We start from the raw sequence: 26,130 nt of genomic DNA, 5'->3' as shown, positions 1-26,130 counted from the left end.
TCTCTTCCACCTCCGATCTTTCTTCACTGAGAATAAAGATTGACGATTTTCCCCTAACCTGAATTCCTGACTCTGGCTGATTTTAAAATACGCGGTCTTCATATTTGGCGCCCAATATGGGGCATCAAGGACTGAAGAAGTCTCCGGTGACCAGGAACTTGGGTGAGTATTGTTAATAGACAAACAGGGAACTTACTGTCTTAAAAACTAAACTATTAATCTTTTTTTGGCTGAAATGGGACAAATGCTAGCTAAAGAATCCAATGATTCCTAAGAGTAGATAGGATATACTGGTAAATGTCTCTCCCCCCAAAACTGTATGATATTTTAAAGTTTAATCTGTATTATTAATATTTTCTCCATCACTTTCTTAAGTCTAGACAATCAATAAAATAAAAATTGATTTGTAAAACTGACTGAGGAGGGGGTAGAAGAGAGAGAATAAGCATTTGGATATTGCCAGCTATGTGTCAAACATTGTGCTAAGCAACTACTATGCAACTATTGGTTACATTCTCATGGGAAATTAGGTACAGAATTACTGTTGTGATTCCCTCCCCAAAGTTTGTTCTTCTAGATCTAGAACAAGGATGGTATCAGACCAGAATTTGGATTTTTACACAATTCTTCATTTCCCTCTTCCTCTCTCCCTCCCTTGGGATGAGAAGGAAGGATGACATAACACAATATGATTATTGTCATATGTTGTTTTATTTCTGAATGATCAGTGTATCAGAGATAGAATTTTGATTCACTTTGTTTCTTCTGTTTCAGGAAACTGTTAGAATATTAATGTAAGAGAATCATTATTTTGTGAAAGAGTTCCCAAAAGCATAATGCCAAATTTGTGGAATGCATCAAGAGATTTGAGGTCAAAGGGTAACATAGTAAGATTTTTAGAGATATAGAGAACTGAACATGAAGGATGATTTTTAGCTGTTATTTGTCTCTCTGAAATAAAGGAAATTGGTTGAAATCACATTAGGGAGGTTTAAGGATAGTCTTAAGGAAATTTATTCAGACAGCAACTGGTGATATATACTAGAATAGCTTGTTATAAGAAATTAGGCAAATTAATTTCTCAGAGACCTTTTGAAAATAGGGTACATATTTTTCTGTCTGGCCTATGATCCTGCCTGAAGATGACTTTTGGAGTACCACTAGCATGATGATTACCACCATTAATAATAAAATCGTAACAATTGTCTTGTATTTATATAACATTTTTAAGATTTGTAAAGTATTTCCTCCCAATAACTTTTTGAGACAGGTAAAGGAAGTATTATTTTCCTCCTTGATGAGGCTCAGAAAAGGTCAAATGACTTGCCAGTTATCATCAGCTAGAAAGTAAATGAGGCTCAAATTCAGCCTTCCAACCTTAGGTCACTATACCTACGAATAGTTAGGTTTTTCATGACTTAGAATGATTTTAATAGTAATCGTTTTCTGTTCCAATCTGAAACTGAGGGTCTCCCCTCTCCCAGATATATATCTTTATGATGGTAAATTGATTATTATTTCGTCTCAACTCTTACCTAGCCTTTAATCAAGAAGACTTGGCTTCAGGTGAACTGGGACTTAGGAGACTTTAATTTAGAAAAGTCAAGTTCATCCACTGAATCCCAGGCCATTGTCGTTTGTCTTGACCTTCATCTTGCCATTGGACTTAGACTGGAGGAGAAAGTGCTGTTGAGGATTTTGCATTGTTCTGCCTCACTCATATCCAGTTCAGTTGCAAGGCAAGACAAAAAACAACAGAATAATACAACCAGTTTATATCAGAGATTGAATATGAATCACAGTTTTTAAGAATGGCTTTCTATTCACTTTCAAATTAGAGCAACTTTATCCCTTAACTTTACATAATGATGATTTCATATTTCAAAAGGTGGAGGAATCAATGAAGGAAAATTCTTTTCTAGATCTTATTCCTACAAACAGGGAAGAACTGGTAGTGAGGGTGGAAATGAGGGGAATTTTTGGTGAAAGTAACTACTCTATTTTAGAGTGAGGGAAAAGAGAAAAGCCTGTACACATATATTTGGTATTTTGAGAGAGGAAATTTCAAAGAGAAAGGATAAAAAGTATCCTGTTCCTCAAAGTTCTACGGGGGAAGACAACCTAACAAAGATGGTCAGAGTTAAAAAATGAAATTCTGAAGACACAAAGAGAAATAATTACAATGAGGAAGACGATCCTCTAGAGAGTCTGCCTAAAGAAACTAAAGTGGAATGTACAGGGAGGTCACCAATCAACATGTTTTAAAAAAGCATGCACAGAAAATGGAAAGAAGAGGTACATAACAAGGATGAATACAGAAATGTGACATGGTCCCTTAACAAATGGCAGGAGTGTTAGAGCTCAGGGTAAAGTAAGACTAGAGGGGAAAACCAAGGACAGTAAAACAAAAAAATCCCTGATTTTTCTCTTTTTTTCCCCCCTAAGTAAAGTGAAGAAAAGATCATTAAAGAACTGCTGCTTAAACTGGATGAGATTTTAACAATTAATGACAGAGAAAAGGTAGAGCTTCTAAATTCTTATTTTGCTTCTTTGTTCCAGTCCAAAAACCATTTTCCACTAATCAAAGTACTGGCAGATATCATTTGCTGAGCCATTCTTAGTGATCATTAAAAGTCTGTGGAGGATGGAAAAAATAGCACAAGACTGAAAAAGAGCAAATGTTTTATTAAAAAAAAGGGAAAAAAAGAGAATGGAACCTGAAAAATATTGGCCTGAAACAGTTCCTTATAATGTTTGATTTGTATACCTATTTTATATTCCTATATTCCTGTGAATAGAGCACTGGGTTTGGAATCAGGAATTCCCGAATTCAAATCTGGCTTCAGACACTTGCTAGCTATGTGACCCTGAGCAAAGTTACTTAATCCCATTTGCCTCAGTTTCTCCATCTGTAAAATGAATTGGAGAAGAAAGTGGCAAAACACTTCAGTATCTTTGCCAATAAACCTAAAAAAGGGCCTCAAGATTCTGTTTAAACTGAAACTACACAACAACTACTCCTCTTATGGAAAAGTGGCGCTAGATCAGAGATTGGCCAAATTCATTCACTTGCTTTTGTATGCTTTAAGAATGGATTTTACATTTTAAAATGAAGTTTCATTGGATTCTATTTGCCATAGATGTGAGCTCCAGAGCTTGAAGATGGTAAAATGATATGAATTTGGAATTGAATGAATGGCTGTACTCAAACTTATCATGAGTGGTTTGATGTCAACTTTGAAGGAGGTCTCCCGTGGGATGGGGGAAGTATTCCAGAAATAAGTACTTATCTCTGTGCTAGTTAGCATTTTAATCAATGACTTGGATGGCATCATAGAGGGTTATGCTCACCAATGTGCAGATGACACAAAGCTGAATCGGATCGCAAGTACACTGACAGTCAAGGTTCAAAAATATCTTGACAAGCTCAACACCACTTTATTGTTTCTTGGTCTTTCAGTCCTGTCTCACTCTTTGTGTAATTTGGGGTTTTCTTAGCAGTACGTTTTCTTTGAATTTTACAGATGAGGAAACTGAGGCAGATAGGGTTAAATGACTGGATCTCTATTTAGTACCTCAAGGCAGATTTGAATTCAGGAAGATGAGTTTTCTTCACTCTAGGTCCAGTTCTTTATTCAGTACTGCCCCTTTCTGGGATAGTAGGCCAAGCCATATAAAATGAAATTTAATAGGAATAAAGTCTTACACTTAATCCCCTCAGCAAAACAAAACAAAACAAAAAAACTACAAGTACAAGATCTGAGAGACCAGAATAGATAATATTGTATTTGAAAAAGATCCAAGAGTTTCAGTGAATTGTGAACTCTTTAGGAGTTATTCAACTCAACAAGCATTTATTAAATATTTACTGTGCACCAAGTACAGAAGATACAGAGAAAACTAACAGTCCTTTCCTGCAAGGAGCTTACAATCTAAACATATCTCTAAGTAGTGAAAATAAAGACATAAAAATAAAACATAAAGTATATACAAAGTAATTCTCTACTGTGTGTATGTATGTCCACAGTCATGTAGCATCAGGATGTGCTGAGCTTTTGAAACTATGGTTTCTTTGAAATAAAGATGAGAAATGAAAGAGCATTTCTGGAGATCCATAAACAGACCATTTGGGTTCCACTCTGACAACTGTCTTCCCTGGCTTTCTTTAAGTTCTAATTGAAATCTCCTTTCTACAGAAAGTCTTCCTTAATCACTTAATTTCAGGGCCTTCTTTCTCTTAATATTTTCCTATTTATACAGTATATAGTTTGCTTTGTATATATTTGTTTTTCCCATTAGATTGTAAGCTCTATTGCAGTCAGGGATCGTCTTTTATCTTTTTTTTAATCCTTAGTTTAGCACAGTGCTTGGCATATAGTAGGTGCCCAAGAAATTTTTATACAACCCCAGATGAACAGATATATAAAATAGCTATGCAAATCAAACATTTACTGATAATAAATCATAATAAATATTTTAAAACAATTCTTTGGTATGATTTTACCATTTATCAAAGACAAAAGCAAATTTGCATACTGAATTGGATGTGCTTGATTATTTTTACATAAATAAATCAATCTTGGCAAAATATTTGATATCTTTTACTGTTGTCAAATTTTTCATGATTTCCCATTCAGTTTTTTGAACCACATTTTAAGAAGCTGTGGACCTGTAAGGTCTTTTCTAGCTCAACATGTCTGATTCCACAATTTGCCCATGCATGTGTTTCAAACCTTATTTTCAGGAACACCTCCCTTCCTCTTTCAATTTGAAGGTCTTATATTCAATCAACTTAACCATGGAAAAACTTATGCAGTCAGGGTATATTTACATTTATATTTGTGTTAATGGTGACTAAGGTAGAATACATGAAATGCATAGAGAAGAAAAGCAACAAGTAGTTGTGAGGTCTTCGTTAGGCCTAATGACTTCCCTGGATTTTTTTTTTTTTTAAGTCCCAACTAAAATTTCTTTCTTTCTTTCTTTCTTTCTTTCTTTCTTTCTTTCTTTCTTTCTTTCTTTCTTTCTTTCTTTCTTTCTTTCTTTCTTTCTTTTCTTTTCTTTCTTTCTTCCTTCCTTCTTCCTTCTTTTTTTTCTTTCTTTTTCTTTTCTTTTTTTTTCTTTTTCTTTCTTTTCTTTCTTTCTTTCTTTCTTTCTTTCTTTCTTTCTTTCTTTCTTTCTTTCTTTCTTTCTTTCTTTCTTCCTTCCTTCCTTCCTTCCTTCCTTCCTTCCTTCCTTCCTTCCTTCCTTCCTTCCTTCCTTCCTTCTCTTTCTTTCTTTCTTTCTTTCTTTCTTTCTTTCTTTCTTTCTTTCTTTCTTTCTTTCTTTCTTTCTTTCTTTCTTTCTTTTAACTAGAAGCATTCCCCATCCCCTTTTATTTCTAGTGGCTTCCTTCTCTTATTTCCTATTTAAACTGTATGTTTTCTATATGTTGTTTACATGTTGTCTTTCCCATTAAACTATAAGATTCTTGAAGGCAGGGACTATTTTTTGCTTCTTTGTTTTCCTTTATTTAGCATAGTACTTGACACAGAGTAGATCTTAATACTGGTTATTAATTGGTTGGTCTCTGCTTTAGGTCTTTGATGAGGCCCATTGCCAGCACTTTTGTATAGCTCTGATTGTTGAGAATTGTTCTTCCTTACATTGAAGTCCAAATCTTCCTCTCTTTGCAACTTCCACTTATTTGCAGTATGATATAAGGCATTTTACTTCTCTAGCTCTCAGTTTCCTCATCTGTAAAATAGGGCTAATAAAAGTTGTACAATCTATTTTATTATGGAGAAAACACTTTATAAAACCTTAAAAGCACTATAGAAATCTGATTATTTCTTAGAAAACTGCTTAACAGAGTCAAAATGATCACATAAATTCAGGACATATTCAAGAACAGGATGACATCATTTTAATGGCCATATTTCTTCCTCATTTGTCAGGTTTGCTTGAGTGTATTTTGCATTAGAAGGCCTCTCTGTTTCTTGGCTGGGTTAAGATTCTCAAGATTGCTTTGTTGTTTTATGCCAATGTCTTTGATAAGCAAAATCCCTCAGAATGCATTTAACATAATTAAAAATCTTCTATTCACTTACTTGAAATTCAGAAGACTCAATTCATGGTTATTATCCCCCTGGACTGCCTTTAAATTTGAGGTTTGCTCCATGCCGTAAGAGTCTATCCTTCCTAATAGCTGCATTACCTATTGAAAGGAATACAACGGGGAATACCTGAGTGAGCCAGCCCATCAGGACTTACTCATTTTATTTAGAGGAGCAGGACTTGGATTTAAGGCAAGATTGTCTTTGAAAAATTTTATTTTCAAATGAATTTGACTCAATAGTTCCAGAAGTTGTTCTAGGGAAAAGATATTGAGGGATATTTCATTCTGCTGGGATTATAATATTCTATTTGTCTACCAGGTGATTTCAAAAGGTAGAGCGCAGCTTCTGCACTGAAGGCAGCACTCAGTGATGGAGGTTTGGGAATAGTTATGAAACACAGAAAGTTGAAGTGGCTTATGTGAGTCAGGGCAAAACCAGTGTTGAGGGGGAGACAGAATTCAGACAATGCCCAGACAATGGTGGCCAAGATTTGGACATGTTGCTTCCCTAACATTCCTGGCCTATTTTACTTACTATACCCTGGAGGCTTTGAGCCTTTACAGGAACATGTTACATTACCAAAACAAAACAACAGCAAACTCATATGTAACATGGAAAGTGGCTATTTCTGGGACAGGACAAAATTTGCATTTAGTAAGTAATAAATTTGTTTTTTTGCATCTCCCATACATATGGGATTCTGATCCAAGATCCTAAAAGGTAAGCATGTTCACTTTTCTGGGTCTTAAAATGATGAGTTTGAATAGGTAGGTGGTAGAGTGTATAGAAAGCACCTGGTTTGGAGTCAGGAAGAACTGAGTTCAAATTCTAACTCAGAAACTTAGCTTTGTGACAGAACAGTTTACTCAATCCTATTTGCCTCAGTTTTCTCCTCTGGAAAAGGAGCTGGAAAAAAAATGGCAATCCACTCTAGGATCTTTGCCAAGAAAATTGTAAATGGGATCACAAGAATCCAGACACAGTAAGAACAAGATCGTTTTTAGCTTGAAAACTTGATTGTCTGAATTGGATTTTGAAGAATTTCCTTAGTTTATAAAGGCAGTGTATTTATCTTGATTATAAGACAACTCTTGAATGCCAAAGATTTGCCTTTACTATTGGTAGGCCAAGAATCCAAGATTCATGCTTCCTGTTCCTCAGACAGAAAAAACAATAGCTGGAGAATGTGAATGAAAGGAGGAGAGGCAAGAGAACAGATCATTGGATCTTCATTACACATTTATCCTCATGATTCAGCATAATGAGTGCTGTCATGTTAGATTTCTCTTTTAGGATCATAGGATTCCTTGCTGGAAGGAACTTTGAAAATATTGGAAACCAACACTTCCTTTTTCAATGGAAGCAACTGGGCCTTGAGAGGCTCCATCTTACTCCTCACCCAAGAGTTCTGGCCATCTGTGATCCTAGGACAAGTTTAGCCAAAACTGGGAGCAATGTGTCTCTGAAATATCATTCAGTTTTTCTTGATAAGGCAACTTTGAGGAATGCTCTCCCCACCAAAAATGTACTTATTTATTTTGTATATGCTTAAAAATGTATATATTCTCTCTCTGGTAAATTTCATGCTCCTTAAAGGCTAGGACTGTATCATTTCTCTTCTTGTATACTCTTAACAGTGATTGACACCAATGATGATTGATAGTGAATCAATTAGAATCTAATTTCTACTTATGAGTCAACCATTTAACTTTCTGTCTGACTGGGACTCCCTAAGCCTTATTGTTTTCCCTTTGTCAAATAGGAGATTTAAACTACATTAGGAATACTTAACTTTTTTTTTTTTTTTGGTCATAGACCTCTTTGGCAGTATGGTGAAATTGATGGACTCTTGAGCAGAATAATGTTTCTTTATTTCTTTCTTTCTTTTTTTGCTGAGGCACTTGGGATTAAGTGACTTGCCTAGGATCACACAGCTAGGAATTGTTAAGTGTCTGAGGCCGGGTTTGAACTCAGGTCCTCCTGACTTCAGGGCTGGTGCTCTATCCACTGTGCCACCTAGCTGCCCCTCAGCTGTTTCTAAGTACATAAAATGAAATATTTCTAGGATTACATAAAATAAACCAATTACATTGAAATTCAGTTACCAAAATATATATTTCTTAAAGGTCTTGGAGCCTAGATTAAGAACCCCTGGAGGTTTCTTCCAGCTTTTAGAAGTCTGTGATCCATAGTGTATTATCAATATATAGTCTATATAAAGCTTACATAAGAAATGATACAGGTAAGAAGCTGAATTTATAATCCCTAAGAACTGTCATTTGATAATATTTGTATTATACTCTTTTCTTCCACAGTATTTTTGTGAGGTTTGAAGCTATCAAGGTAGCATCCAGCAACATAAACCTCTGGTTTGAATAAGAAGCTTCTTGCCCAAGCTGACATTTTGATAAGGGGACTATGGGAGGAATATGTAAATATTCTCTCTATTTCTTGCTGCTTACCTTCACATCCACAGTCTTAGAAAAAGCTTCCAGAATAGACCTAAGCGCTTGAATGTCTTTTTCAACTTTCTGGTACTCATGCCTGATGACATTAATGTCTCCGGAGAGCTTTGCAAGACTTGCATCACATCTGGTAGCAGAATGGAAATAGATAAAAAATAAATGTCAAAGTGTTCCTAGAATCAACATAGGTCCTGAATATAAGAAGGGAACAAAGTTAACGGGTTGGATGATGAATCTTTTGAATACTGCAGAAAAAGACAAATGAGGGAGTGAAGGATGTAAGCACCTATCCTTTTCCTTTTTCCTCCTCCTAGGGGAGGACGGAGAAATTCTGTGTTGAGTTAAATGGGTTGCTTTGAATGAACTAAATGGGATGCTTTGAATGAACTTGATTGAAGAGAATGGGCTGGATTGTTGAAAGCTGAGGTTTTCAGCTCTCCAAATTAGGTGGGACTTCAATTTAGGCATTATTAGCAAACAGTAGCAACTATTTTCAGTCAAATGTTCATTCAGTATAAGCCTCCAGGGCAAAATTGTAAAATAGGCAAAACTCATTTTTGTTGTCTTCAGTATTCTTTCCTAAATCTTTTTTTGATTCCTTCCTTCCTTTCCCCATCTCAAATACTCATGTACAAGTTCTCTCATCCCACCTTAGCTTCCTTATACTCTACCATGTCTTTTTCTTTCCAGTCCAAGACAACATTTCTCCTTTCTGAGTAGCCTTAGCTGGAATTTGGCTGACCACCTCTACTTTCTAAAAAGACTTAATTAACCCAAATGAATTTCTAATTATTGGAATGCATGGGGAAATATTTGTGAGCAGAAAAAATATCTTCCTGTGATTTGTTTTGCCAAATTTACCCTAAGGAAAGATAGTGGATTTAAAATCAGAAGACCTATGTCCAAATCTTGGGTTTGTCACTCACCTCATGTGTGACCTTGTTTGAATTTTTTAATTTAAAATTATTATTATTTTTAAAAATAATTTTATTTATTTATTTTAAATTTAACTAATTAAAATATTTATTATGAATGCAACAAAAATCAACAAATGAGTATTGCAATATATAAGGAAGAGAAAAAGAAATTTGTATGTAAAACTGTTAACTCTAATACAGAAATTTTAAAACACTAATAACACTAGTTCACATTTATGTAGAACTTTAAGATTTGCATAGAGCTTTACACGTGTTATCTTATTTTTTTTAATGACTGTAGGAAAAAGTTTATTTCTTGCTCATGAGAAAAGAGAGAAATATATCACATGTCATCTTATTATATCATCCAAGCATACCTGTGAGGTAGGTGTTATTATTATTCCCATTTTGCAGGATAGTAAACTGAGGCTGAGCAAGGTTGTAACTCTTGGACAAGCACTTTAATCTTTCTGAGCCTCATTTCCTTGCTTTCACCACTGAGAATTCATGATTCTGTGACTTCTATGTTCCTCCTCCTATGCACTTCTTGGGCCACCCCCTTTTTGATTTAGTATACCAGGAAATAGAATTGATAAAATTGTCATTGCAACTAAGAACTTATCCATTTCTCAGACTCTCAGTTGCAGAAACAGATATGTAACTCTATGGAACTCAGTAAAGCCCTCTCTTAGAGAATGTGGATTATAACACATTATAATGTGCTATCTATCCATTTAAAAGTTCTACTACATATCAAGGCATGAGAAAAACGTGTTCTCAAAGGCTATATGAATGGAGCATAGAGAGTGACAATCCTTACAAGGCTGCAAAGTCTTTGAGTATGGATCTGGGGACAGACCAGACCTGCTCTTCTAGGGCTAGCCAATCCATTTGGATTTGGATTTGGGAGACGGCTCAGATCCCACTTTAGGCATTTTAATATGACTTTGGATTAATCATTTAGAAAAGATGGTTCATAGTCAATAAATATTTATTAAATGCCTCTTATGTACCAAACCGGTGCTAAGTGCTGGGGATATAAATATGAAAAACAAACAAAAAAGGAGACAGTTCCCATACTCAAGGAGCTTACAATTTAATCAGGGACAAACAGAATACAAAAAACAACTGAAAAACTTGAGTTAGGGGAAAGGTACCCAATGGACACATGGAGACATGTCAAAATTCCATCCAGATGAGAAATTTAAAAAAGCTCAGCCCAGAGTTCATGGACCCGCCCTCCTGTAGGTAGAATCCCAATGCAAGTTCTCCCTATAGTTAAAAACAGAGAAATTAAAGATTTCTTCTAACCACTGGTCTGATGGTATATATTTAACAACCAGGTCTCTCGGATCATATAATAAGTTTATTCTGCATTATTAACATTTTCTGTAACTTTCAAAAGTCCAAATAATCCACAAGACAACGAATCAAGCCCTGATTTGTAGCATGCCAGTTTCCAAAATGTAAATGCTTTTGCTGAAAACTTAACAAGGTCATATTTACAAGCCAGTATGAATTAACTCTAGCACGTCCCTATTTCCAACTCTGACTTAATTTCATGATTCATATAACAGTGATAAGAAACACTGTTTCATGGAACACTTCGTTATTGTGCTTGAGGTGCTCATAATAAGCACTAAAAATTAGACTGTCAAGAATATAATTGCAGTGTATCTATTCCAGAGGACAAAGATGTAGAGAAATGCTGAATCATATACCTTTATAAATAATTATTTAGGTGGGCATAAGGGAAGATGACAAGAAATGTTGAAAATATTGTGTCTAATTAAGAAATTAAAGAGGATAATAGTTTCTCAATTACTCATGGAATTAATTTTTTATATCAATATTTTCTTCAAAAATAAGAGTCAGAAGGTACTGAACATTGTGAATATTAAACAGTACTGCAAAATAATGAAAACAAAATATCTTACAAGATATTAAGTGATTATATAATCATTTCAGAACCAGCTGTTTTTGTGTAGTAAGACCAATCACTAATTAACAAAAATAACAATTAATGCCAAATTAGAAGAGAATAAAGATGAAAAGATTCTGTATGTGCTTATAAAAGAGTCCAACTTCACCTGTTCAAATAGGAGACTGAGGCTGAAAAAAGAGAATAGTAAAAATGTAGGCACTGATTATAATATTTATTTCTTTGAGAAGCATTAAGAAACTCTTTAGGTAGTAAAGAGAAGCCAGAAGTCACCCCCAGCCAGCAAACAATTGATGTTTTTGTGCACTGGAGAGAGAGAATAATGAATGACGATGGTACTTCAGAAAATAAATCCATTTATTCTATAAAATCTACTCTATTTTGGAGCAGAATGACCACAGATTATAAGCTCTATTACCTCCCCAAAAAAGAACAAAAAAAGGAAAGTCTATAAAAAGAAAAAGCAACAGAAAAGAAAACAAGCTTGCAAAAACCTTAGGATTTGGAGCAACCAGGCCAAATATTTCTAAGAACATTTATAGATAAAACTGGAAGAAATTCAACAGACTGAAAATGGAGCATATCTGTGGATGGTCTCTTCTTATCAAATGATTATAAAACCATCCTATTTGGGCTCAATACCTTCAGTACCCAATATATTCTATGAGTTATGGAAATGGAACTTAAGATGATGAAATTGGAATGAGCAATTTAATATAGAAGAAATTTCTATAGAGAAATGACACAATTTGGAGTGATTTTGTGTGTGTGTGTGTGTGTGTGTGGTGCACACGCATGCACGTGCATTCTGGGGAAGCAGTTCGGATTTAGTAACCTGCTCAGGATCACATAGCTAATATCTGAAGTTGGATTTGAAGTCAGATTCTTCTTATTCTAGGATCAGTGTTCTATCTATTATGCCACCTAGCTGCCCCAGAGAGTGATTTTTCAAGATATTTATCTTAAAGAGAAGAAGATACTAAAATACTGGGCAAAAATTTTTAGGTTTAATTTTAAAAATGCAATTGAGAAGATACAAGCAATTATCTACCCATATGACAGTAAATTTTCATCTCTATACAATTTTTGTGAATGATCTATCCATCTTAAGAGTATCCTTTTGTTTTTTCTCACAGCAGCCCTGTGAAATAGATACTATAGAGTTGGGGCTCAATCTATTTTTCAGTCCTATTTTACAGATGAGAAGACTGATCTCCTGGAGAAAAAGTAACTTATCTTTGACAATTCAGTTATTAAATATTAGAGGAAGGACCTGTACTCAAGTATAATCTAATGCTAAATCAAACTTTTTTTTTTTTAAAACCAAATAACAATTACTTCCATGTTTAAAAATGATTATTAGTTCTCCATTTCTTCTTAGATTAGAAAGAATTCAAGTTCTCACAATCTAGTCTACATTTCCAGATTTATTATTTCATATTTCTCATCCTTTATGTTCTCTATATTCTAGCCAAATTGGTCTTTTAGGAGTTCCCTTAACTTCATCTTACATCTCCTGTCTGTGCTTTCCACTCAAGTTCTACCCCTATTGCTTGTAAAGCTTGGTGCTTTTACTTTTCCTGTCAAATCTGAGGAGATGATTCATGGAATAGGAGACTGGCAGAGCAGTTCTGATGATATTTGTACTAGAGAGTATTAACCCTCTCTAATGTCCCAGAGTCATGATGGGCCTTTGCTTTTTTTGATTGATACAGAAGTCATGTCATGTGGTAAAACAATACTATATATACAAAACATCTCCTCTTTTTTTTTGCTAGTCTCTTTCCTCCTCTTGAAATGTATCCTTTCTAAAAATGGGGGTATCAGAAGCAGAGATGGAAACTGGAGTTCTATGAGCAATAAAGTGATCAATGGGAAACTATTACAATGTTGAGATTCTTCCAGATGAGGGGTAGATGATGAGCAATGATTCATCTGGCATATATCCAGGGAGATCTCCAGTTTTAATGATTTCTAAGGCTATTACAGGTTCCTAAAACAAAGAAATTCATCCACACTTTTCTTTGAGCCTTGAACTTGAAATGGGGGAACGGGCAAGTGTGTGTAAAAGCACTTTCTTATCTTCCTCTTTTATGGGCTATCATTGTAGGCTACTGGGCTTTCCTTGTATAAACTCTCCAATCTAGAAGGAAACCATAATAAAGACCTAAGAGGGAGATGGTTTTTGGCAATTGTCTCTATACAAGAGTGTTTTGTCTTGTTTTCTTTTCATTTTTTTCTATGAACAATAAACTTTATGACCATAATGAAACTCCTCTATGTCTTCAGAGATATAGCTTAATATAGGCTCTCTGTTAAATCTTAGGAAAATTGCTCTCTTGGGTTCCCTTTTGTCCTTATACCCTTCTGTGGTCCTCTCCTTTATAACAAACACTAGCTCAGAATGCAATAAAAAAGCTATCTTATCTTTATGTCCACATAAAGACAATCTATCATAAAGTTTCAGAGGAAAAAGCAACAAGGTTTTAATGATTTGAGGAGAGTAGAAGGGTAATGGTAAGACACAATTAGGGGAAAATTGCAAAATTCTGTCCAAATGAATCATCATTTCATTTAATGATGTAATGAGTAAATGAGCGCAAATTAGTTCAAAGAACTTGTAGTTGTTTCATAGCCCCAGAGTTCCTATCTTCCTTCTTAGAGTTCAGAAGTTCCTGGGTCCTGTCTCTTATTGTAATGGGCTGAGGCTTGAGTTGATGCACTGAGGTCCCAAGCACATGAGGCTAAATAGTAATTGGACTATACTCTATTAATATATATGCTTGGAGAAAGAATGGCCCCCACCCACTCTCTGTGCAAGTCCTGATGTGTTGTATAGGAAATGACGATTTTGGTGGGGGGAGGCAGAGACAGGAAGAGAGGCTGGGAGAGATTGAGCCTGGGTTCCATGCTAGTAGCTGCTGGTCGTGTGGCTTCTGGTCTATCTAGCTTCTTGACTCAGCTGCATACATTACTATTGCCCATTCCCTTCCACCTCTGATCTTTCTTTACTGAGAATAAAGATTGACGATTTTCCCCTAACCTGAATTCCTGACTCCGGCTGATTTTAAAATACACGATCCTCACACTTTATAGCTTTATTTTCATGGGATCTTTCAAATCTTGACTACTGGCCATGAAAAACTACAGTTCCCATCAGCTCCTTACTGATAAGGGGCTCTATTAAAGCTAAATACAGCTAAATCTCTGAATGTGTACTTATGAGATGGGAAACGTTTCATCGACTTGAGGCTCAGCCAGATATGATATATTGGGGCAATATTCTATTTCATCCCCTAGATTAATCTTAGTGCATATGCACATACATGTGTGTGACAGAGAGAAGGGGGAGGAGGGAAAGGAAGAGGGTGAGGGCGAGTGTGAGCAAGTGAGCATAGATTCCCTTATTAGAATACTGTTAAGAGTATAAAATAAAGTATATCACATTACAAAGGAAACCAATTTTATTGAAATATAGTTATTAAAATGTTTTTAGAAAACTACATATACTCTATATTTTAAAATTCTGCCTGAGATTAAGTTAGGTTCTAGTAATAGTGACCATATTGATGGGAAATTTAGTTGTTTACAGGCTAAATGCTGATTAGTGATCATTGGGGATAGCTTCAGAAAGTGGCTATTTCCTTGCAAATGCCCAGAGAGTATTTGATTAGGATCCATCTGGTACTTCAAGTAGGGCACCATCTGGTGAAAAATTCAGGTACTTCAAGTTTTGCACTCATTAAATTTTCTGATTGAACAATTAACACAGTGATATGCTGTCTCCCGGTAACTTTAAAGTAGTATTTCAGCCAAAGAAAAATATTAGCCTGGAATTTACTACATTCTCATTTCCCCCTGTTGTTGTGGCACCAATAATAGAATTCTCAAAAGAATAAAATTGTTTGTGAACAAAAGGACAATGGAAAGATGCATATGAGTATGAGTAAGCTATAGAATATTACCAGATGTGTGTAAGAATTGGAATATGGGATATTAATTAGGAAAGATATGATCAGAGGATGTGATAACAGATAGACAAATTAAATATTATGCTGCCTCACACAAGATGTTGAAAGGCTTAGGTATAGAGCTGTTGGAGAGACCCTCCATAAATGATTTCTGTGAAGATTTTGCACACGATTAAAACTCAAGTTCATCTAAACTGCTGCAAGAAGTGATTCCCTAATCTAATCTGCAGTCACTTGACAGGTTTGAGTCACATCTCTAACACTGTCAGGTTCAATATGGGCAAATCATTCTATCCATTTGAGCTTCTGTCTTTTGGTTCATAAAGCTGACATTATAACATTTCACTTTTCTAAGTAGGTGTTGTAAGGAAAGTGCTTTGTAAACCTTAAAGGACTATTTAAAAGCTATTATGATTCTATGTTATATTAAATAATTCTTTATACTGATACTTTAGTCTGTCATGATTAACAAATAACATTTTTGAGACATTGAATTTACATGATCTTGTGTTACATGCTCTTCTTATCTCCTCCCCGCCTTAATCCTTCTGACGTTCATGCATTTTCAAAGTAATCTTTTTCATGGATTGTTCAGGGTTATGTACCATGAATGAGGTGAGAGGATAAACTTTACTAAGACAACTGGCCCAGGCATTTTTCTAGATAGTTATGGCAAGGAAACTGCAGGCAAGGGAATCAACCTGGCTTTGAGTTGAAGCTAAAAGTCACTAATATCTCTGAAATGAATTTTTTTCTCTGTCTTTGGTTATTTGAAAGACCCATATTTAGATTTATGTTTCTATATAATGTATATATGCAAAAGACCTCACAAGGAACAGTTGCCTTAGCTGTGATAACAGCCATCATATTATTCTGTTGGTTGTGATTTGCTGAATATTGTAATCATTCCTACTTGACAGATTGCATCTGATACATGCTGATTTCACCATTCCTAAATGACAAGAGTCACTGTATGGTCACCATAACTCTCCATATTCCAGAAGAAAAGGTAGGAATATTTTGAAGTTTGCTGACCTCTCTGACATTCACAGGATTCAGAAGGTCATATATCTAGTGCTGAAAGGGACCTTAAGGGTCATCTAGTCTCTCATGTTACAGATCAGAAAGAAAAATTGAAGCACAAAGAGATTGTTAGATTTTCTCAAGGAGGGTGTAACATGGACTCTAACTCAGGTCTGGTGATCAGCGGTTCAACACCCTTTCTGTTGTACCATGCTATCTTCCTATATAGCTCTTTCAATGACTATAATGCCTTTAATAAAGCATCAGTATAATTTCTAAGGGACAGCTAAGTAGCACAGTGGATAGAGCACTGGCCCACAAAAAAGAGGATCTGAGTTCTCAATCCAATCACAGACACTCACTAGCCGTGTGACCCTGGACAAATCATTTGTTTCTCATCCAGTTTCTCATCTATAAAATTAGTTGAAGAAGGAAATAGAAAATCACTCCAGTATCTTAGCCAAAAGCACAACAAATAGGGTCATGGAGAATTGGACACTATTAAAAAGACTCAATGAAATAATTTGTAACAGCTATTTTTTCCTTCTTGCTTGCTTTAAGGACTATACTGGGTCAGATCTGTGCTTTGTGAAAATCACTTTGGTGGCTGAATGGAGGATGAATTGGACTAGAAGGGGATAGACTTGTGGCAAGCAGACCAACCATTATTTTTATTGCAATAGCAATAAATGTGATGTGAGGTGGTTAGGGCCTGAATGAGGGTGGGGGCAATATCAGAGGAGGGAAAAGTACATATCCAAGGGATATTGCAAAGATGAAATGGAAATCCTATTAATGTCTTAAATGTTGAGAATGAGAGAAACTGAAAAGTCAAGAATATTACCTAATAAGCTGGAGGGGTTAGAAAGAAAATAATGCTCTCAACAGTAATAGGGAAGTTTGAGAAAAGGAAAAAAAATTTTTTGGGGGGAGGTAAAAATAGAGAAACTAGTTACCATTCTTATGATAAGGTTTTATATATATATATATATATATGTATATAATTGGAGTGTCTATAGATGACACTCCAATAATAAATATGTGCATTTACATGTTTACCTTTTCCTTCTGGAAAAAAAGATCTATGGGAAGTTATGAAGTAGGTCTAAAATCATTTAGACCCATCTTATCAGTGATAGGAAGTGATGTTTCATTTTATGCCATTTTGTGGGCACCATTCTGTCACATTTTATCTCTGCTACTAAATATTGAGCCTGTTTAACAAAACAAAAACGTTTTTCCTGGTGAATTAAATAAAAATAATCAACTTAATTTCACCGATGCCAAAATATTCATTGGAAATGAGTTCAAAGGGTAAAAAGATATGAATTAAGTTGCCTGATAATGCCTTGTCATGTTATTACTCACTAGGCTTACAAATATGTAGGAACAACAGAAATGAGGGAGGGTAAAGTTTAGCCAAAAGACAACTAATCTGATTCTAACACAGAAAATAACCTTGTCAAGTTTTGGTTAAAGAAGGGAGAACTTTTAAGGAAAAGTGAATTAGTGTCCTCCCTGAACCAAGGGGAAAAAACATTTTTTGAAATACTGGTCTAGGAAAGAATGGAAAAGACTAGAAGAAGGAAAGATTTTTAAAGATTTGAAATGATATGTTTTGATTCATTTCTTGACACTTTTGAACTTTATCATCTTGTTTTAAACATGAAATGATACTAAGAAGGAAAATAACAGGTTTGCATGTGTCCCTGTAGTTCAGAGAGGAAGTAGATTTTGGACATGTCCATGCACTGCCACTGAATTGAATTGAATCGTAGGTTTTAATTATAAACAGATAATTGCTATCAATCTGCATGGTAACAAATTATATCATTGTTGAATTGCACTGTTAGAGGGAGATCTTCCATCAGATGAGGTCACAGCTTTTCCAAAGAACTGAAGAGCTATTAATGAATGACTTTATGGGTAAATCTTATTTATACTTTTCATAGAATCTTTGAATCTCAGAATAAAAGGAACTACAGATTCCAGCTAATCCAACCCTTAACCAACCAAGAACCCCTTCTACCTAGTAAGTGGTACTCTCTCCAGAAACCTTATCTTTTTAGTATGTTTTTTGTAAGGTTTGTCATGATTCAATCAGGCCAATAGTTGCTGTTGAGTTGTTTCTGACTCTTTATATCCCATTTGGGGTTTTCTTTGGCAAAGAGAGTGCAGTGGTTTACCATTTTCTTCTTCAGCTCATTTTATAGATGAGGAAACTAAGGGAAACAGGATTAAGTGACTTGCCCAGGGTCACATAGCTAGGAAGTATCTGAAACCAAATCTGAACTCAGGAAGATGAGCCTTCTTGATTCTAAGCCTAGTGCTCTCTATCTATTCCTGCCACTGTACCACTTAGTTGCCCTTAGTATCTCAATAAGCATTTATTAAACATTTATTACTTTCCAGACACTATAGTAAATGCTGGGGATAGAAAAAAAGACAAAAAATAAGGTCCCCATCCTTAAAGAACTCACATTCTAATAGGGGAGACAGCATGCAAATAATTTTATATACTATATATATAGTGTAAATATAAGAGAATATTACATACAAGGCACTAGAATAGTGGTGAGGGCTAGGTGAGGGAAATGGAAAAGGTCTCTTAAAGGAGGAGAGATTTGCGTTTTAGGGGAGGCCAAGGAAGCTAGCAAGGAAGAGGTGAGGAGAGAGACCATTCCAGGCATGAAAAACAGCCTGTACAAAGGCTTGGAGATAGGCCATGCAGTGTTGTATTGGAGGAACAGAAAGTAGAGCAGTGTCATGAGATTGCAGAATGTGTGGATGGGAATTAAGAATAAGAAAACTGGAAAGGTAGGAAGAAAGTAGCCTGTGAGGAAGTTTTTGTGTTAATGGAACCCCTGTTCCTCCCATTGTTTCTAGCTTTGCTTTAAAGGCCAAGCAGAACAAATCTAATTCACATGATAGCTCTCTTACTCTGGTCTATTTTCTGGGAAGTAAATTACTTAACCAACCTTTGATACTTATCACCTTTCCATGTTTAAGCAGCACTTTTATTAGGTCTCAAGGAGACCTAGATCCAAGGAAAGCAATATCTCTACTTAAGTAAAAAAATCACTGAATTATAATAATAGCTTATAAATATATATAGTAGTTGCATATCTGTCTATGCAGTTGCTGCATCCATTAGCAAAGAGGTATATGTGCAGGTAGCCATGCCTTCCTGATCCTTAGGGTACCAATATGCAGGTTCCTTTTTACCCAGCTCTCAATATATGCTTTTTTTCCTGCACAGGATCTAGCTCTGAGTCTCTTGCAATGTTGGATGTGTCCTTCTTGAAATTGCTTGATCCCCATTGATACTGTCTTCTTGGTCACCCTGAAGTCTGACTTTTGTGGGCAAAAGTTGAACTTTGCAAATCTCCTTGCATTCTCTGGGGAAATTTTTCCAAACTGCCAGATAGCACAATCTTTCAACTATTTGTCAGATATTGAGAGGGGAAAAGGGAGGAGTTTTTAAGTTGCTTGCTGGAGAAAGCTCAAACCAGCTTGGAAAAGCCAATTGTTAAAATTTTAGTATAAACATTTAGAACTCAAAAGTCAGCAAACACTGTCAATCAGGACTTGATATATTGTTTTATCGATTGTTTAGACTTAAGAAAATGATGGAAAAACAATGTAATTTAAACTCAAAAGTGTGATGTGTATAATTTTCTCAGTCTCCCCTATACTGACCCCAAGCTGGTTGTTAAATATTTATCAGCATACCCTCTGTTTGGAAGGAAGTTTACCTAATTTAGACTCTTCATTTAATAGATAAAGAATTGAAAACCAGACAGATAATATATCTTGCACAAGATCACCTGGTTAAAAATTTGTTGCTCTCCATTGTTCTACTATCTGAAGGCATAAAAAATGTTAACTTTGGAAAATGAGTGATGGGAATGCTTTTAATTACTTGCTAGATATCTTGAAATCTGTGCAAGTGTGTTCTTTGTTTTACTATGGTGTCATGTTTTAATCTGGTTTAGTTGGGGAGATTCAGTGGAAATGTACCTTTATAGCCACAAGCTATGAATTAAATGCCAGGCCCTAGTAAATAAATGTGTGTGATTTTTTATTTGTTTGTTTGTTTGGGGGGAGACCCAGCTGGAATATGGAAAACAGTGAAGATTGATCAAAGAGTGGAGCTGAACAGAGGCAATGAAATTTGGTGGAAGGGTGAACTTGAGAAAACAGAAGAGATTATCTCTTCCTATGAAACTAGAAGGAAGAGAATGTTGAAAAGCAGCAATAGGTCAAATGAGAGAGCCTTGGTCCCTTGTCCATCAGGTACAAAGAAGGTACTCCATTGGCTGAAAGTGAGGTCAAGTACCTGCTAAAGTTAGGGGCTTGAGGAGAGAAGAAAGGATTTGGAGCATCTTTCCTAGGCACTGTCATAGAAGGTTAAAAAAAAGTGAATAAAAAGATTACTGAGCAGTACTGAACGAATAGCTGAGGTAGATAGCATAAATCTGTTGTAGGCCCAATAGGCCCAGTCAGCACAATTCTGTATTCTCTTCCAGAAACATTAGGCAATTTAAGAGTAAGATTGGTGGAGGTAGATTAGATGGAAGATGGAAGAAAGTTTTCTGGTATTTGAATTTTGATTCAGCTCCACCAACACAGTATACAAGGCAGATCAAAACATATCACTTCAGATAATAGAGACTTTGTAAGAAGGCCAGGACTTTGATCACAGGGGAATAAGCCTATTGATTAGGAGAACAATTACAGGAAAAATAGAGGTGAACCCATAAGTTCCTAGTAGTACAAACATTGTGTTTTCTTAGACACTTTGCTGAATAAACACCTTGGTCAGCAACTATTGTTGATTCAGAGTAGATGTATACACAGGAGGGTAAGATACTTATGGTCTTTAGAAATTGTTGGGAACTGGGGAAAATGGGCCTATTTCTGCTTTAGGAGAGTTGGTGACTGGGAAGAGAAATTGGCTAGCAAGAAAGTTATACCCTATCTTCCCAATAGAGAAAGTAGAGGTGCTAACTTTATTCATTAGCAGAGGAAGAAGAGGAAGGGAAAGGAGGCTAGAGATGAAAGGGACCAGCTCCAACAGGAGTGATTGATTGTGATGTCCATGCAAAGGAATAGTTTGAAAAAGGCATCTATCTTATCTCCATACCTCCAACTCAAAAAACTTTTATACTAAGAGGATCAATGTTACTAAAATAGGAAAAACTATCAAGGGGGGGGCTTTCTTTTGCAACAAATATCCCAACATATATTAACTAAGATATATAGAGAACTGAAATAAATATAGAAAATCAAGATACATTCCCTCAATAGATAGATACAAGATATAAACAAATTGTTTTCAAAATGATTGTAAATCATCAACAACTTATGAAAAACTATTTAAAACACTAAGAAAGATATGAATTAAAATAATTTTGATGTTACAACTCACTCTTATCGAATTATAAAACTAGTCATTCAAGTTTGAAACTCTTCATCAGTCCCACAGTTTGTAAGTTGCCAAGTGTTGTTATTTCTTTTATATTTTGGATACAACCCTGCTCCCAATAGATGCTTATTGAATTGAATTAGTTTGTTATGAAAATTGTGAAATCATGGGAATAATATAAAGCATTCCCAAAGTTTTGGTATATTTTAAAACTATTAAAGCTTTGTTGTTTGTTCATTTGTAAGAGGTGGAGAGGAAAGAATACATTCCAAGCATGGGTGGAAATAGCCTGTATGATAAAGAGTTAAGAGGACCATTTAGAACTATATGTTGTATAAAGGGGAATAAAGTATAATAAAATTGGATATATAGGTTGGGGTGAGTTTGAGTTGGACTTTCAATGGCAAATAGAAAAATTTATGTTGGATCCTAGAACTAAAAGGCAGAAACTGGAATTTGCTATTAGAAAATGAAGTGTCTCTCCTGTGCTGTAGGAAAATCAATCTGGTAGTTCTGTGGATGATAGATTGGAGTAGGGAGAAACCTCAGGCAAAGAGAACAATAGGAAGCTATAGATGAGGACCTGAACAACTCATGAAAACACTAATATATTCACAGAAACTCTTTGATAAACTACTGTATTCGTCAATGCTAAAAAACTAAAATGAATAGGAATAAAAATATTTTTCTTTAACAAAATTCTTTTAAACTAAGAGCTAGTATTATGTCATAGAAAAAGGTTAGAGATACCTCCCCCACCTCCCCACCCCTACATATATATACACATAGTTTTTGAAATGTTTATTATATTAATAACTAGGAAAAATAAAGGGAATAAGAACTGAAATGCAATAACTTTAGAAAATTAAAGAAAAATAATAATTGTCATAATTGCATTTGTATTTATAGTTCCTACTGCATAGTAGATACTTAAATAATACTTGTTGCTTGTTCACTTTGTTGATGGCTTTCAGTAAGATAGCATGGCATAAATTTTCAGTATTTTTGTTTTTATTTGATTACCAAAGAAAATGAGGGTTTTCAAATATATATATATATATATATATATATATATATATATATATAGTAGAACAATAAAAATATATTACATGAAACTTCAAATTTCTGATGTCTTTTTTTAAAGTTTATAATCAAATCAACATGTAACTTTGAAAGATATCCTGCTTTCTAAGTATTTTGTATATCACCAGAAAAAATTGATACAAGGAGAAATATGATTGAAATAATGACAAAACATATTGACTATAGAAGCATTAGCCTACTATGGGCTTTGTGGGGCCTATAAAAGCAGATTACAAAACAGTTTTGACAAAAATAATTTAAAAATTTTATGGCTTAACACAATCATGTGAGCAGGTAATATCATTATAGGAAAAGGGTCAACAAAACCTAAATAAATTTATAGATTTAATGTGTAGCAATGAAAATACCAACTAGCTATTTTAAATAAACTATATTATAACACATGGAAAATAGACAAAATTATATTAAGAAAAACTATGAAAAAAACTGATGAAAGTCTACTTGTACTGCTAGATCTTAAATTATCCTCCAAAATGTTAATTATCAAAATTATCTAGTACAGAAAAAGAAAAATAAAAATAGTTCATTGGAATAGAAGAGAAAATTCAACATTAGAACTTCCAATGTATAATAGATTATTGTTTGATAAACCCAAGATTACAAAACATTGAAGAAAAGAGTAATTTAAATTTTTTTGGGAGAAAATTAGATGCAAAAAATGTGTTTAGACTTCCATTTCATTTCATACCATAATACCACAACAAGTACAAATTTGGTCAATAATAAAACTACTTTAAAAACATTATTAGAGTGGGAATTGAAAGAATGTTGTGTGAAATATAGCAACCTAGTCTTTGACAAACCCAAAGACCCCAGCTTTTGGGATAAGAACTTACTGTTTGATAAAAATTGCTGGGAAAATTGGAAACTAATATGGCAGAAACTAGGCATTGATCCACACTTAACACCGTACACCAAGATAAGGTCAAAATGGGTTCATGACCTAGGCATAAAGAATGAAATTATTAATAAATCAGAGGAACACAGGATAGTTTACCTCTCAGACCTGTGGAAGGGGAAGGACTTTATGACCAAAGCAGAACTAGAGATCATTACTGATCACAAAATAGAAAATTTCGATTATACCAAACTGAAAAGTACAAACAAAACTAATGCAGACAAGATTAGAAGGGAACCAATAAACTGGGAAAATATTTTTACAGTCAAAGGTTCTGATAAAGGCCTCATTTCCAAAATATATAGAGAATTAACTCTAATTTATAAAAAATCAAGCCATTCTCCAATTGAAAAATGGTCAAAGGATATGAACAGACAATTCTCAGATGAAGAAATTGAAACTATTTCTAGTCATATGAAAAGATGCTCCAAGTCATTATTAATCAGAGAAATGCAAATTAAGACAACTCTAAGATACCACTACACACCTGTCAGATTGGCTAAGATGACAGGAAAAAATAATGATGATTGTTGGAGGGGATGCGGGAAAACTGGGACATTGATGCATTGTTGGTGGAGTTGTGAACGAATCCAACCATTTTGGAGAGTAGTTTGGAACTATGCTCAAAAAGTTATCAAACTGTGCATACCCTTTGATCCAGCAGTGTTACTACTGGGATTATATCCCAAAGAGATTATAAAGAAGGGAAAGGGACCTGTATGTGCACGAATGTTTGTGGCAGCCCTTTTTGTAGTGGCTAGAAACTGGAAACTGAATGGATGTCCATCAGTTGGAGAATGGCTGAATAAATTGTGGTATATGAATATTATGGAATATTACTGTTCTGTAAGAAATGACCAACAGGATGATTTCAGAAAGGCCTGGAGAGACTTACACGAACTGATGCTGAGTGAAATGAGTAGGACCAGGAGATCATTATATACTTCAACAACAATACTATATGATGACCAGTTCTGATGGACCTGGCCATCCTCAGCAACGAGATCAACCAAATCATTTCTAATGGAGCAGTAATGAACTGAACTAGCTATACCCAGAAAAAGAACTCTGGGAGATGACTAAAAACCATTACATTGAATTCCCAATCCCTATATTTATGCACCTGCATTTTTGATTTCCTTCACAAGCTAATTGTACAATATTTCAGAGTCTGATTCTTTTTATACAGCAAAATAATGTTTTGGTCATGTATACTTATTGTGTATCTAATTTATATTTTAATGTATTTAACATCTACTGGTCATCCTGCCATCTGGGGGAGGGGGTGGGGGGGTAAGAGGTGAAAAATTGGAACAAGAGGTTTGGCAATTGTTAACGCTGTAAAGTTACCCATGCATATAACCTGTAAATAAAAGGCTATTAAATAAAAAAATTAAAAAATTAAAAAAAAAAGAAAGAATGTTGTGTGCATTGTGACAAGAAAGTGTATGTATAAGGCAAAATAAATTATTAAGAACAAAATAGATTCTAAAATACAAAAGGCTTTTATTTAACAAAATGCAATCTATCTATAGAAATATAAAGACAAGAAATAGATTGGAAAAAAATCTTGGAAGTTAACATAGCTGATAAAAATCTGACACCTGAAATCTCAAGAGAACCAACATGGAATTTATAAGACCACGATTCTTCCCCAAGCCTCAGAGGATAAATGATTCAAAGCTATGAAGAGATAGCTCTGGGAAAGAGAAACAAACATTCTTAGCAATCACTTAATTTTATTTACAAATCCCTAAGAATCAGAGAAATGCAAATTAAAAAAACTTGGAGACATTACTTATTATTTAATAAATTACAAAGATAGTTAAAAATGAAATAAAATTTCAGCATTGAAGAAGCTATAAGTTATGTTTGTGGATTGATCACTTGATTGATTCCTTTAGTAAAACAGCAATATTTTTTATTCTGAATTTGATGAATACCAAATGAAAGGAAAATTTTCATCTACACAGTAGAACAAAAAAGAGAAGAATGAACATGAAACTACACATTTTTTAAGATGTCTATCTTGGTTTTCTTTTTAACCATATAATACATTCAATAAATAGTTTTCAAAACTGTTCTTTCTCAGTATTTTTGTATATTACTAATAAACCTAAAAAAACATTATGGAAAGAGAAATATGATGAAACATTGAGTATATGAGATATATTCTATTATGCTTTGAATGTATATTGTAACATATGTATAATGTGCATTAATTGCCAAAAATCTTATTTAGAAAACAATTTGGTAATATACATTAAGGTCACAAAGTGACCTG

At 34.5% G+C, this 26,130-nt stretch overlaps 1 protein-coding gene across 4 annotated transcripts in view; it reads right to left on the bottom strand.

Moving 5' to 3' along the window:
* Positions 1-26,130, bottom strand: part of FAM81B (family with sequence similarity 81 member B) — a 79,478-nt gene that overhangs the window by 24,358 nt on the left and 28,990 nt on the right. For all 4 annotated transcript variants that reach the window (XR_004234071.1, XM_031967646.1, XM_031967629.1 and 1 more), the window contains exons 6-7: positions 8,561-8,690; positions 6,090-6,196 (exon numbers count right to left, since the gene is read on the bottom strand). Coding sequence is in view for 3 of the 4 variants with exons in the window: in XM_031967646.1 (XP_031823506.1) it covers positions 6,090-6,196; positions 8,561-8,690 (237 nt within the window). In the remaining variant the exon portion in view is untranslated. The remainder of the gene's footprint in view (positions 1-6,089; positions 6,197-8,560; positions 8,691-26,130) is intronic.

Source organism: Sarcophilus harrisii, chromosome 1, assembly GCF_902635505.1.
Source record: "Sarcophilus harrisii chromosome 1, mSarHar1.11, whole genome shotgun sequence".
Taxonomy (NCBI): domain Eukaryota; kingdom Metazoa; phylum Chordata; class Mammalia; order Dasyuromorphia; family Dasyuridae; genus Sarcophilus; species Sarcophilus harrisii.
This window is presented reverse-complemented; position numbering and strand designations above follow the sequence as displayed.